At 37.9% G+C, this 14635-nt stretch overlaps 1 protein-coding gene across 1 annotated transcript; it reads right to left on the minus strand.

The window, feature by feature from the left end:
- Positions 1 to 2349: 2349 nt before the first annotated feature.
- On the minus strand, positions 2350 to 10542 carry LOC113585187 (mesothelin-like protein). Its single transcript, XM_027022552.2, has 12 exons — positions 10469 to 10542; positions 9852 to 9978; positions 9222 to 9412; positions 8789 to 8879; positions 8557 to 8680; positions 8145 to 8326; positions 7732 to 7887; positions 7361 to 7494; positions 4246 to 4379; positions 3792 to 3886; positions 3171 to 3396; positions 2350 to 2438 (listed from the first exon to the last, which is right to left on the minus strand). Exons 1-12 carry the CDS (start codon positions 10540 to 10542, stop codon positions 2350 to 2352), a joined length of 1623 nt encoding a protein of 540 aa, XP_026878353.2.
- Between the last annotated feature and the right edge of the window lie 4093 nt (positions 10543 to 14635).

Consider the following 14635-nt stretch of genomic DNA (forward strand, 5'->3'; position numbering starts at 1 on the left):
GATATTTTTGATGTATTTAGGTTTCACTCTTCCTTATCTTTATGACTGACCTAAATTTCATTTTTTTTCACTTTCTGTGAATGACTCAAAGGGAACTGGTTTTCAAAGTATTATTATTTCATTATTTTTTTTAATAATCTAATATGAATGCTAACTACATGCCTTAACTACATCTGTCACACACACTCCTGGTCACTTGAGCTCTAACTGCATCTGTCATACACACTCCAAGTTTCTCGATCTATAACTACATCTGTCATACACACTCCCAGTTTCTTGATCTATAACTACATCTGTCATACACACTCCCAGTCTCGATCTATAACTACATCTGTCATACACACTCGCATTCTCTTGAGCTCTAACTACATCTGAAATAAAGGCTTCTCTGTGTTGAATATGCAGGTCATAGGCAACCAAGACCTCTTTACAGACAACTACTGAGAACAAATGATTCCTCCATCTGGACCAATTCTGAGGTGAGTCAGATTGGAAGAGACAGTGCATTATATGTATTGGGTGACAGGGGTTATCCACGCCAAAGCTACATACTCCGTCATGAATTACCAGAAGAAAAGGAAGCAATGACTTTACCAGGCTGGCTGGGAAACACAAAGGTGAATGATAAATGTTTTTGCCTAAATTTACACAAAAACTATTTGGGGTAAGTGACCTGATGTTATTATAAACATAATTTTAACTCCATGGCATTTACTGGGGTGCAGATTTTACTTTTACTAAACTTTTTTTTTTTCATACTAGGTAATTTAATACTAGGAACATACTAACTACATAATTCAAGCTAGTAAACTTGAGTTTTGTTGGCATTGGCAATAGCGATGCAATTATGTTTTAGAAAATAAATATTAATTTTCATGATTACATGTTTTTATATATACAAATGTGCTGTTGCCTTACTTAGAACCAGTGCAAATCAGCAGAAAATTAGTGGCCTCTGTCATTTTTGGGGTAGAACTGCGTGTGAACTTCAAGATAAGAAGTACTTAGTGAGTTATGAATTGTTCAGGATATGCTTAATTACACCTGTTAATTATCTACATCATTACACCTGTTAATTGTCTACTTAATTACATGTTAACTCTCTACTTAATTATCCATTAACGCCATACTTAATTACACCTGTTAACTCCATACTTAATTACACCGGTTAACTGCCTACTTAGTCACACCTGCTAATTCCCTACTTAATTACACATGTTAATGCCCTACTATTCTTAGGTGAAAGCCTATGTCAAATATGGTCTGAGCTAATGACAGGTGGCTGTCTCATTTTTGATACTACATAGTTTTTCAAGTGTGAATATGTTGCACTTGTTATGTCATTTCCGCTTACTCATTTGCTTTGCCATCTACAGTAGTACAGTGCGGGAGGCCAGAGTATTGATTCACTTTCCTGCCGAGAACGCCTCAGTGGCTACATGAACCGGATGGAGTGACTTGAGATGGCGAGCCCCCCTAGATATCTGAAACTATGATTTGTGAACAGAGAGAGCTTCATTGAGAGGTAGGACGTGACCATTATACATGTGCTGTTTTAGTGTTGTCTTTAGTGTTGTCTTAAAAAAACTAGTGTTGTCTAGACTTAAATCATCATTAACATCTTATTATTTTCCAATCTTTACTGTCTATTAGTAGTATTCACTTTTTAGGCATTGTAATAAAGTTATTGCTTATTATTAAAGTAAAGAATAATATAATAATTATTATTTTTTATTATAATTTTTTTAATTATAATTATTTTCTCCTGGGGAAACACACATGTGTGTGTGTGTGTGTGTATATATGCACAGATACTAAAAAAAGATATGGCATTTTAATTTTATTGAGCATGAATGAGAACCAGTTTGTTAATGATTTGATAGATTTCATTGTTAGTATAATAAATTTAAAAAGAAATTGAAAATTTGTCCCCATGCAAATATTTCAAATTAATATCAATATCAGAACGTATCAATTAGCACAACCTATAAATGAATACAACAGCTTTGCTACACTAAAATATGATCAACATTTACAATTCTGTGTACATTTTATTAGTATTTAAATAGCTATTTTTAGATTGCATAAATATAAGCAAGCAGATTCATATGTAATTATAATTTGGTGAAAATTAATTTAAGTTAATTTAATGTAATAACATTAAGAAGACAGAGACATGGTAAGAGATTATGGCAATGATTATTATATGTTTCACTATAGGATCCAAAACATATAATCACTTTAGATACTGGTTATATTCAGGGTCATTGGAGTGAATTGAATGTGCAGTGTGTCAAAGTTATCACACTGCATTTATGGTAACTGATGTGTCTTTGCAGAGTTTGATGTTTATAGCACTGCATGCAACGTGACCGTCAGGAGTCCGACAAACAGAGAGAGACACCACGGTCCTGCATCTTGATGAACTGTTGCATATCCTGGAAGCACATACACACACACACACACACACACACACACACACACACACACACACACACACACACACACACACACACACACACACACACATTAAGTAGTGAGACAAAATTTAAATTAACTTATGCTTTCCTTATACTCCTTTTATTTATTAGTCCCTGTAATGGCAATTACGGTAATCTTTATAGTAATACCATTATGGACTAAGGTAATAGTTACATTAATGCCATATGCACTAAGGTAATTGTTACAGTAATTGCATGGACTACGATAATTACAATAATGGTATTATGGACTAAGGTAACCGTTACAGTAATGACTGGGCTAAGGTAGTCATTACAGTAATGACATTACAGACTAAGTTAATAATTACAGTTTTCATATGGACTAAGGTAATCATTACAATAATGACATTGACTCAGGTAATCATTAGAGTAATGACATGGACTATGGTAATCATTACAGTAATGGCATTATGGACTAAGGTAATCATTACAGTAATGATATTACGGACTAAGTTAATAATTACAGTATTGATATGGACTCATGTAATCATTACAATAACTAATGCAGCACTTGTTAATGTAATATGAGCAATAAAACGTTTACAGTAAAGATATTGTGGAATATAGCACAAATTGTAATAATACGAAATAATGCACTCATATTAATGAAAATCTTATTGATATGGCTTAAAGCAGTACCACGATTTATATCATTTTAAATGATCTTACCTGCTGTGCTGTTGGTAGTTGACAAGATGGTTTGTGTGGTGGTGCTGTTTGTAGGTGAAGATGTCGTGGGGTTTTGTTTTCCTCCAATCAGTCCGATGCCCAGGATGTCTAGATCAGACTGGTACTGCTGTGCCTCCCAGAACCGGACCAACGTGCTGCTCTCAAACATCTTCAGAATAGGTAGATTCACCCCCAGTAGATCACGAACTGTATTCACACTCAGGTACTGAGACACACAGAGAATGCATAAACACACAAATACACACAAAACAGAGAATTATTTTTTCATTTTTTATTAAAAAATATTTTTGTAAACTTTTAAAACCTTTTAAAATATATATATATATATATTTTTAAATAGCCAATAGCCTTCCTATTCCTCCAATGAGAATACAGACAGCTGTGCCCTACTCTGGTATCTTTGAAAAGCATCAGAGGAGCCAAGCTATGCAGAAAAGATCTCAACTCTGCCCCAGAGAAACAGCTGGTAAAGCTCTTAAGGACATGTGCACACACACACATACACACACACACACACACACACACACACACACCACACCACACACAAGAACAAAAAAAACACCTGTGCTTATTCTAGTCAGTTGTTTTGTTATATCATACCTTGACCACATCAGGGTTCAGATTAATGAAGGTGGTAATGTCCATGCTGATGTTCTGAGGTGCAAGATTTATTATATCTGACAGAGGTGCGCCACCTACAGACAAACACATAGACATGCAGTGATGTTTGATGTTTCATATCTGACAGAGGAGCTCCACCTACAAACACACAGATATACAGTGATGTGTGCTGTACTATATCTGACGGAGGAGCTCCACCTACAGACAAACACATAGACATGCAGTGAAGTATAAAATGGAACTTAAAATATCAGTCCTACCTGTGTTTGAATGTGTGTGTGTGTGTATATATGCATGAGATCATTAAAACCCTGTAATGGATATTCTTTGTTCATGTGGGGAATACCACAGAGCTACGCTGGTCTTATGCTGGTTTTATTTGAGTGTGTGAGAATTGCTGTGTATAAAAACTTGTGTATATATGTGTGTTTACCTAGGAAAGATCTGATGAGCAGGAAGAATTCTGTGGCATTGCTGTGTAGAGAGCTGAACGAGATGTTGGCGATGTTATACAGAGCTGTTTTCTGATCGATGGTGCAGTTGGACAAATCAATAGGGTTTGCATATCTGCAGAAAGAAAAAATAATATAGCAGGAGATTGAGAGTATTTTACCATTATATTCCTGTATTGTTTTGTTTTTTAACATTGATATAAGAAATATCATGGAATTCTGACATCTTACATTAGCTTTATTTAATTTTTCTGACTGGCCACAACTAGAAAGATATGTAACATCAATATCATGTAGTGTCCTGCAGCATTGTTACATGCCAGGTGTTTCACGTTTGTGTTTTTTGTATTTGTGGCTTTTCCCTGTTACAGGTAAACCAATAAGAAGCCTTGTGGGCCGAGACGGAGGCTACTGCTTTAAAGGCAGATCTCCTACGAAAGTGTGCGGTGCTGATTCGGGACATGCTTGAGAGTTATTACTTAAGGCATCTTGTGACAGTGTATGAACGATACTGTTTAGTTTACTTATGAGATTGCTGTTATGTTTCCACTATCTGTTGGCGTGGACAAGTCAGGTAACATGGTTACAGGTGATTTTGATGTATATATGTGGTAGAGTAGGGGCGGGTGCCACTTCATTGCATTGTTGATCAGGAAAGGTATGTGGTAGGCAGGGAAGTTGTTTTATTATTTTCATTTCTTTGGCACCGTCCACAACGTCCACCTATACTTTATGTTCCCTTTCTAGAATTGTTCTTATGCTTTGAACTCCTATGTGCTCTCGCCATTGATTTGATTGGTACAAGTAAATTGCTAAATGCAGAGTTTACTGGTGTTGGTCTCACCCTTGGCTATTTTACACATGCCTCACATACACACACACACACACACACACACACACAAACACTCCTCTTAGGACTGTTACAGCCCTGTCCATTTTGCCACCAACTGGGGGCATGTAAACAAGCATCATACAGTGTCATACAGGGTCCTGCAGTGTCATACAGGGTCATATATTCATGACTGATTCATGAGTGTATGGAAATACTGTTCTACTTTAGTTCTACAAGCAACTGTGAAGGGTGAACTACTGTAACCAAGAACAAACTCCTTCTATGCGTGAGCATATTTGGCCAATAAAGTCAGATTCTTATTATGATACAGGATCCTGCAATGTCATACAGGGTCCTGCAGTATCATACAGGGTCCTGCAGCGTCGTACAGGGTCCTGCAGTGTCATGCAGGGTCCTGCAGTGTCATGCATGGTCCTGTAGTGTCATACAGAGTTATACAGTGTCATAAAGGGTCCTGCAGTGTCATACAGGGTTATACAGTGTCATAAAGGGTCCTGCAGTGTCGTAAAGGGTCCTGCAGTGTCATACAGGGTCCTGCAGTGTCGTACAGGGTCCTGCAGTGTCCTACAAGGTTATACAGTGTCATAAAGGGTCCTGTAGTGTTATACAGGGTCTTGCAGTGTCATGCTTGTTATGCAGGGTAATGTGATGAGCTACCAAGTCAATTGCCACAACTTGCTGTGTCCTTTCAACCAGGTAATGATGTGGTGCAGCCTTATGTCATCACAAATCTGGGCAGAGGTTGCAGAAGTCTAAAGGTTTTTCTACTTTATTATATGTATTTCTATGAATTACATATGTTTCCATCCAATATGTTGCTTAGTTACTGTAATTCTGATTTTTAATTTTTTTCCCCTCTTCAAACTGGTCAAGCCAGAACTCTTAACAGATACTCAGAAAATGTGTCTGGGATGACAGGTGAGGCTGACTACCTGTGATTACTTAGCAACTGGGCTCAGCCCTGGGCTGGGTCATTACCCTGTTCTTATTTGCTGCATTCTGTGTTGGCTTGTTTGCTTATTCACCCTGTTATGGAGTCTTATAAATTGTTGATGAACAAAAAGTTTTGTGAGACATCCTCTGAAATCTCAGGGCATTTTGTCTGATTTTGCATATTTTTTAATATTCACTTTAAAGGTTCTTATTTATGGTATGATACCCATATGTTTCAGATCAAAATGTTCAGAACAATCTCAGCTCTATTCCCAATGAGGTACTATTTGACCTAGAGCACTGCATAAAGAAATAATATGGCCATAAAGCTGAAAGTTTTTTAGAACTATATCTCATTAAAAAAATACCTTTACTAGTGTGAACCAATTGTTTTGGTGTTTGAAATATGTTTACCAAAGTGATTGGTTAACAAAAGTCATTAAATATGAATAAAGTAGTATAGAAATGTGTGACAAATATCTAAAATGACATTTTGATCAATTGTTTACTGAGTAAAGGTGTGATGTCTCCTTATCTTAGAGGGACTTAGAGGAAATGAAACTAAACAATGTGATTTTATATTACATATCAAGGCTCATAGAATATCAAAATATCAAGCTTCATGTGTGCAGGTGAAAAATGAGCATTACAACAACTATAATCAAAATATGACAAAAAACAGAAGACTCAGCTACACAGGACAGTATTGCGTATCGTCGAAACATATCCATTCATCTGCACTACACTAGCTTACTTTCACATAAAAAAAATTAACAAAGCAAACATTTATTAATGGACAGTCAAGTCCAAACAATTTAAAGTACTTGACTTGTAATCGAAAAGTTGCTAGTTCAAACCCCACGACTGCCAAGTTGCCACTGTTGGTCCCCTGAGCATGGCTCTTAACCCTCAATTGCTCAAGTTATACTTTAATACTATAAATTGCTTTGGATAAAAGCATCAGCTAAATGCCATAAATATGACTGTAGTTGTTCAAGTTCTCTATTATATACTATTTTGTATTGTAAAATAACATTAATTTAGCCATCATCATAATCATTAAGTCTGTTTTGATTTAGCACTAGAATGGCTAAAGACAAAATTTTTTTGTAAGGCAAACATACCCTCCTACTGGACTGCCACCCTGCTTTGAAACATTCAGTGCCTATTGTAAGGACACAGCGTGTTGAAAGCACTGACCCCCACATCCACAGGAAGCTTGTATTTATTCTGTATTTGTTTGCTTATTTACTAATGAGCATGCATGTGCTTGCGTGTGTGTCCATGTGTGTTTGCATGTGTCTACTTACCTTAGGTTTTCAGCAGTTATATTGTTGAGTGCACTAGTGTTCAAAGAACAGATGTCCGACATGATAGCATTTATTTCAGCTAGCCCCAAAGTGTGGCCAGGAACGCGAAGATAATTCATAATCACTGCATTACTCTACACACACACACACACACACACACACACACACACACACACACACACACACACACACAAGTGGACACATTATTTCTCTAGCAAGAAAACAATGTCTAAAATAACATGGGTATATTGACACCAGTACAACCTAATGACTGACTATTAAATCCCAGCCAATATATGTTAACACATGTTTGATATTTAAGTTCCCTCTTCCCAATACATTCAACACACAAACACTGGTAGAATTGTTACCTGATCTGAAGTCCAGGCCCCATTAACTGGGTTCATTAAAGAGGCCAAAGTGTCTAATGAGGTGATGTTCCAGCTTTTGATTTCACTGACATTGGCCACACGAGATGTGGGGCCCAGTAACTGCAGCACACTGTCCCCAAGGCCAGACAGGTACACCTGCAACACATGCATGCATGCACACACAAACACACACACCCACCAGCAACTCTGAAACACAACGCTCCTTGCTGAAGTAAGCCTTGAACACACCCAGACATCACAAAACATACATCCTAAACAAACTAATTTATTCTATTAGTAATATCTAAGCAATATCAGAAAAATATGTTGGAAACACACACACAGACACATACACGCTCTCATCAACTCTACATTATTAAATAGTATTTAAAAAAGTATTTAGCAAAGCTGACCTGGTTTAGTTTGTTCAGAATGACCATCTCCATGCTGGGATCCAACACTATCTGAGTGATAGCTGCCAGGTTGTTTATTAGCACGGTTATATTCAGACACAAATCAAACTGGGTGGAAGTGTAGTTCAAAATGAACGACTGATCCGCAATTGTTGTGTCTGTGATGTAACCCGCAGTGCATCCTGACAGACACAGAGAGAAGAAATTAATTTATTTACTGTCTTTCAGTGACAGTTATACTACATTGCAAAATAACCCTAAATCTAAGACTAACCATTGTTTGTTTTTGTCTGTAATGAATACCCAGAACTATACTTGTACTGTATTTGTGGGGACAGTTTAAGGATTGGAGGACATAATCTAACCCTATAACCTGTAGTCTCTGTCAGTGTGGGCATGTATGTAATTATACCTGTATCACGTCTGCGTCTGAAATTTTGTTTGGATGCAGTAAATAAACTTTGTAGCTTTGTTACTGGGGTGTTCTTGGCCCTCAGGGCTGACATGAATGATGGCAGAAATATCTTTTTCTCAGTCTTTAAGGTTGCATAAACACACACAAAATATGTAAGTACATAAAAGTATAAATAAATAAAAGGTATACAACACACCCTGCCTCATTAATAAAAGTACAGGTTACATACAAAGTTAAATTTGTTCCAGAAGTCCTGATTTAAGTAGAGAGGCAGGGGGCCTAACTGCTGTAGTGTCTGCAGATTCCATGTTGATAGATTTCTGAAAACAAAAGTACAATCTGTACAATCATAAACGCATAGATCATAAAATGCACACACACACACACACACACACACACACACACACACACACACACACACACACACACACACACACATATATATATATATATATATATATATATATATATATATATATATATATATATATATATATATATATATGCATGCTCATACCACAGTCTTGACAGCTGAAACATAAAGACTCTCAAATATTACAATTTATCAGTAAAGATTCTGTCACTTGCTTTATAACAGCTTTGCAACCTCTTTCCTCGTCTATACACTATAAGTGCATTATTCATTGTTTAATGTCTCTCACCCATAGTTTGTGTTGCCACTGAAGAGCAGTGTCTGTATACCCGAGACCTGAAAGTCAGTCAGGTCTCCACAGTTCTTTAACTTCTCTATGATGAGTGGGTCAGAGTTCTGGATGTAGGATGAGTTTAGTGTGCAGGTCATATTACCCAGAATAGCCACCTGAGTCTTGTTCAGATTGAAGCCAGAAATACCCTTGAACAGCACAAAAGACATAAACGTGAGAGTATATTTATTATGTGTGTGTGTGTAGCTCTGCCTGTATGCTTTTACTCTTAAAGAAAGTTTATTGTTTTGTGTGTGCGTGTCTGTATGTGTGTGTATGTTTGTAGCTCTTCCTGTTTGATGTGTACTTTTAAAGTGAATTGTTCGTGTGTGTATGCGTTTGCCTGTATGATGTGTACTCTTAAAGTGGAATGTTTCTTGTGTGTGTGTGTGTGGGGGGGGGGGTTTACTAGGCAGGTCTGTGAATGGTTGAACGGTGTGTGTGTGTGTGAAAGACAGAGTGTCTGTGTGTGACAGAATGTGTGTGTGTGTGTGTGTGCTTTACCTTGCAGGTCTGTGTATTGCTGAACAGTGTGTGTTTGTGTGTGTGTGTGTGTGTGTGTGTGTGTGTGTGTGTGTGTGTGTTTACCAGGCAGGTTTGTGCATTGTTGAACAGGATTTTCTGTCTGTTGAGGAAGCTGGAAGAAACAGAGAAATCTGCTCTGCCCAGAGCGCTGAAATATAAACTGCAGTTCACCTTCTGCACCATCTCATAGCTAGAGCACACACACACACACACACACACACACACACACACACACACACCAACACCACCACCACAAATCAAATACACAGAAACAAACATTACAGAGAAACAAAAACAATATATAGGAGTATCACCTATTAACAAAATATTTCAGTCAAACAAAACTAACATGCAGAAATGAAAGTGCATTTATTTGAATTTTACTCAGCGGACATATTAATGTGTTTGATGCTAATTCAACAAAAAAGAATACTTCAAAAAAGATACAGCACCACCTGTCATATAGTAGTTTGAATATATGCTTGAGAGTTAATTTGTTATTCTGTTTATTTATGTTCACACAACATTCAAACCGTTTTGCTTATATTGTGAAATGTTATAAAATGCATATACATTTGTTCTAATGTGAATACTGTGTGTGTGGTGTGTGTCCGTGTGTCTGTGTGTGTGTGTGTGTCCGTGTGTCTGTGTGTGTGCGTGAGTGAGTGTGTATTACACACTCATAATAAAGAAGCATGTCAGGAGGGACATCACTGAAGGTCAAAGATGTGTCGTTTTTCACATAAGTGTACATGCTGGTCAGCTGCAGTAGAGAATACACAGTGAGTCACTCCACTGTTACATCAGACATCCTCTTTCATTTACTCCAATATACCACCTCAGTGTCACAGCAAGTATCAATTTGAACTTTTAAAAAAATGTATGATGGTCTTAATGCCAATGTTGATAAACTTTCGTTTGACATGCTCAGATATATAACAGGTTCTTTTACACCTAAATCAGGGATCTAAGGCTACATTTTACACATTTCAGATTTTAAACTTACTGAAATTCCTTTGTTTTCTAAATGAAAATATACATTTTTAAATCTAATTACTAAGATTATATTTACACATATAATAAAAAAAAAGACTGAAGTTCAAAGCACAGATAATCATAAAAGAAAATAGCTTTTACAGATATACCTAAACTTAGAACTGGTAGCATACACAATTATTGATACATTTTGCAGCAATTTATTTAAGACTTAATACTAGGAGCAATAAATGATTTTACCACCAAAAAGTAGCAAACATTATTTCTGAAATCTGAAACATCCAGGCCACTAGGTGTCAGTATAATGGGTATTTCATAATGTGAAGAAGAGTCATTAGAAATATGACTTATTGTTCCTTTAACTGATTAAATATCTGTGTACCTGTGACTCTTGCAGAGGGACCTTGCTCCTGCCTGGACGTAGTCTACAAGCGTGCACCAACTGTATGACTTTTTGCACAGGGAGAGCCTGAGCTGAGGTGCTAGTAAATCCTTGGAGTATTAACTCTGGAACACTGCAAACACACACACACACACACACACGCACACACACACACACACACACACACACACACACACACAAACAAACCTAAAAAATCTGTTTTGATCACTAAAAAGTGTAAAGAATCATCCAAGATTTACAAACTTTTGTATTCTGCCCTTTGTCTATATGATCTCTCATTATACACTATTTGTAGTGTGTGTGTGTGTGTGTGTGTGTGTGTGTGTGTGTGTGTGTGTGTGTGTGTGTGTGTGTGTGTGTGTGACAGAATTTAACTCACTTGTCTGCATTTGATGTGGCACTAGCCACTGGACCAAACAACACCACAGCCTAGTAAAATACAAAATAATAAACAGACATTTAGACAGACAAACCAGCACAACTGGACCACTATTACATATTACTTGTTAGCATGTCAATGTATTGAAGGGGAAAAGTACACAATATGGAAAATGACTAGTCATATATGAATTTATATAGTGTTACCTGGCCTTGATTCCAGTTCTTTTGGTTGACAACTGAAATTTTTACAGTGTTGAGAGATGCCAGTAGCACACGTGGAATGTATGTTGCCAGTTCATTTGGAACGTTCACGACTGCTTCGGTCTCATCTATAGAGATAATCTGGAAGAAAGGGTAGAAACCTCAGTCTTTCCAGATTCTGGCTACATGGCATTTAATGTAGTGTTTGTATTGCAGCGCAGTAATGACATGCTCCACACTGTCTGTTTCTCTACACTGCCTCTACCCACTGACCACTGCCTCCACACAATGTCCCCCTTTACCCACTGACCATTGACCACTGCCTCCACACAATGTCCCCCTCTACCCACTGACCACTGACTTCACCAGTGTCCCCATCTACCCACAGACCACTGCCTCCACACAATGTCCCCCTCTACCCATTGACCACTGCCTCCACACAGTGTCCCCTTCTACCCACTGACCACTGCCTCCACACAGTGTCCCCCTCTACCCACTGACCATTGACCACTGCGTCTACCCACAGACCACTGCCTCCACACAATGTCCCCTTCTACCTACTGTCCACTGCCTCCACACAGTGTCCCCCTCTACCCACTGACCACTGACTTCACCAGTGTCCCCCTCTAACTACTGGCCACTGCCTTCTGTTTGTACCTTCTGGACAAATTTCTCTTGCAGAACCTCTGGTGCTTTCAGAATGTTGTTGACAAATGTTGGATTCTGGGATAAAGTCAGAAGTTGAGAGGATGGAATACTGGACATGGTTGCTGTGGAAACACCTCCAATGAGCGTGCCCAGAGTCTCCAGGGCAGAGCCACTGTTGATCTGTCAATCAAAACATAATTCAATTAAAATACATCCAGTGAGGATACCAAGAGGGAACAAAATTACATTAAGTGTTTTGAATCTGGCATTCTGATCTACTGTTTTGTAGGATTCATTTCAGACTATACTGTGTAAGATGTAGTATGTAAGGTGTAGAGTGTTCTGTACAGACTGTATTGTGTAAGATGTAGTGGGTAAGGTGTAGTGTGTAGTGTACAGACTGTACTGTGTAAGATGTAGTGTGTAAGGTGTATTATGTAGGGTGTACTGTGTTTTATTGTGTAGTGTGTAAGGTGTACTGCATTTTATTACATAGTGTGTAAGGTGTAAGGTATACTGTGTTTTATTATGTAGTGTGTAGGGTGCAGTGTGTAAGGTGTAAGGTGTACTGTGTTTTATTGTGTAGTATGTAAGGTGTACTGTGTTTTATTGTGTGGTGTGTAGGGTGTAGTGTGTAAGGTGTAAGGTGTACTGTGTTTTATTATGTAGTGTGTAGTGTCTAAGGTGTACTGTGTTTTATTGTGTAGTGTGCAGGGTGTAGTATGTGGTGTGTAAGGTGTACTGTTTTATTGTGTAGTGTGTAGGGCATACTGTGTAGTGTGTAAGGTGTACTGTGCAGTGTGTAAGGTGTACTGTGTTTTATTGTGTAGTATGTAGTGTGTTAGGTGTACTATGTTTTATTGTGTAGTGTGTAAGGTGTAAGTGTACTGTGTTTTATTGTGTGTTGTGTATTGTGTAAGGTGTACTGTGTTTCATTGTGTAGTGTGTAGTGTACAAAGTGTACTGTGTTTTATTGTGTGGTGTGTATGGTGTAGTGTGTAAGTTGTACTGTGTTTCATTGTGTAGTGTGTAGGGTGTAAGGTGTACTGTGTTTTATTATGTAGTGTGTAGTGTATAAGGTGTACTGTGTTTTATTGTGTAGTGTGCAGAGTGTAGTTTGTGGTGTGTAAGGCATACTGTTTTATTGTGTAGTGTGTAGGGCATAGTGTGTAGTGTGTAAGGTGTACTGTGTTGTATTGTGTAGTGTGTAGTGTGTAAAGTGTACTATGTTTTATTGTGTAGTGTGTAAGGTGTAAGTGTACTGTGTTTTGTTGTGTATGGTTTAGTGTGTAAGGTGTATTGTGTTTTATTATTTATAAATAAACTGAAATTTTACATTTTAACTTCATTATCATAGTTCAATTTGATATGTAATTTAGTGGAGAAGTGAGACAAAAAAAAGTGTTTTGTGTGTTAGGGTTTGGGTTTAGTGTCAGGGATAGGGTTAGGGCTAGGTTAGTCATATAGCAGCTCACTGGTGTAGTGTGTAAGGTGTACTGTGTTTTATTATGTAGTGTATAAAGTGTACTATGTTGTGTAGTGTGTAAGGTGTACTGTGCTTTATTGTGTAGTGTGTAAGGTGTACTGTTTTTTATATTGTAGTTTGTACTTACTTTGAAGCCTGCATTAGTGATGCTCTGGACGATGGCGTTGGCCTGGCCTTGGTTCCAGCCAATGACTGAGCTGAGAGTTGCCAGAGAACTGTTTATGACAGCAGGAGGGGCGGAGCTTATCTGACCCTCCGTCAGGCTGATGCTCTCGTTGCCGAGTGACTGAATGATGGTTGCATTTAAAGTGGGAATGTTTGCTACTAGTACTGCTGTGACCTGTGAGGAGAAGAGGATTGTGGGTAACTCAAACAGTTACCTGTTTACTGAAGTGAACAGATTGATCACTCAGATGGTCAGGAAGAAGACCTAACTGAGTGGGTCAGGCCCATTCAAAAGACACAAAGCCACAGTTTTAAGCTTATGACACTGACAGCAGCAGAGAGGTCAATTCCTGTAATTGTGGTGATTTGGATACTTACAGTTGTCACAGTGATGCTGACTCTGGCAGTGGTGGTTTTTGTAGTGGTGGTGCTGGTATTCACATTGGTTCTGCTCATGGTGGTGTTGACATGAGCAGTTGTAGTTTTGCCAGTGACAGGGGGAATAAAAGTGGTGTTGTGAATAGCAGTAGCATTATTAGTAGCATTGTCTCCAGTGTGTGTTTTGTT

Source organism: Electrophorus electricus, chromosome 16 (assembly GCF_013358815.1).
Source record: "Electrophorus electricus isolate fEleEle1 chromosome 16, fEleEle1.pri, whole genome shotgun sequence".
Taxonomy (NCBI): Eukaryota; Metazoa; Chordata; class Actinopteri; order Gymnotiformes; family Gymnotidae; genus Electrophorus; species Electrophorus electricus.

Coding starts and splice junctions, on each gene's coding strand:
- LOC113585187 (XM_027022552.2), bottom strand. CDS start 10,542: ATGTACACTTATGTGAAAAACGACACATCTTTGACCTTCAGTGATGTC. Junction 8,327..8,556: donor CAGACGCAGACGTGATACAG/GTATAATTACAT, acceptor TGTGTCTGTCAG/GATGCACTGCGGGTTACATC. Junction 2,439..3,170: donor AACTACCAACAGCACAGCAG/GTAAGATCATTT, acceptor ATGTGCTTCCAG/GATATGCAACAGTTCATCAA.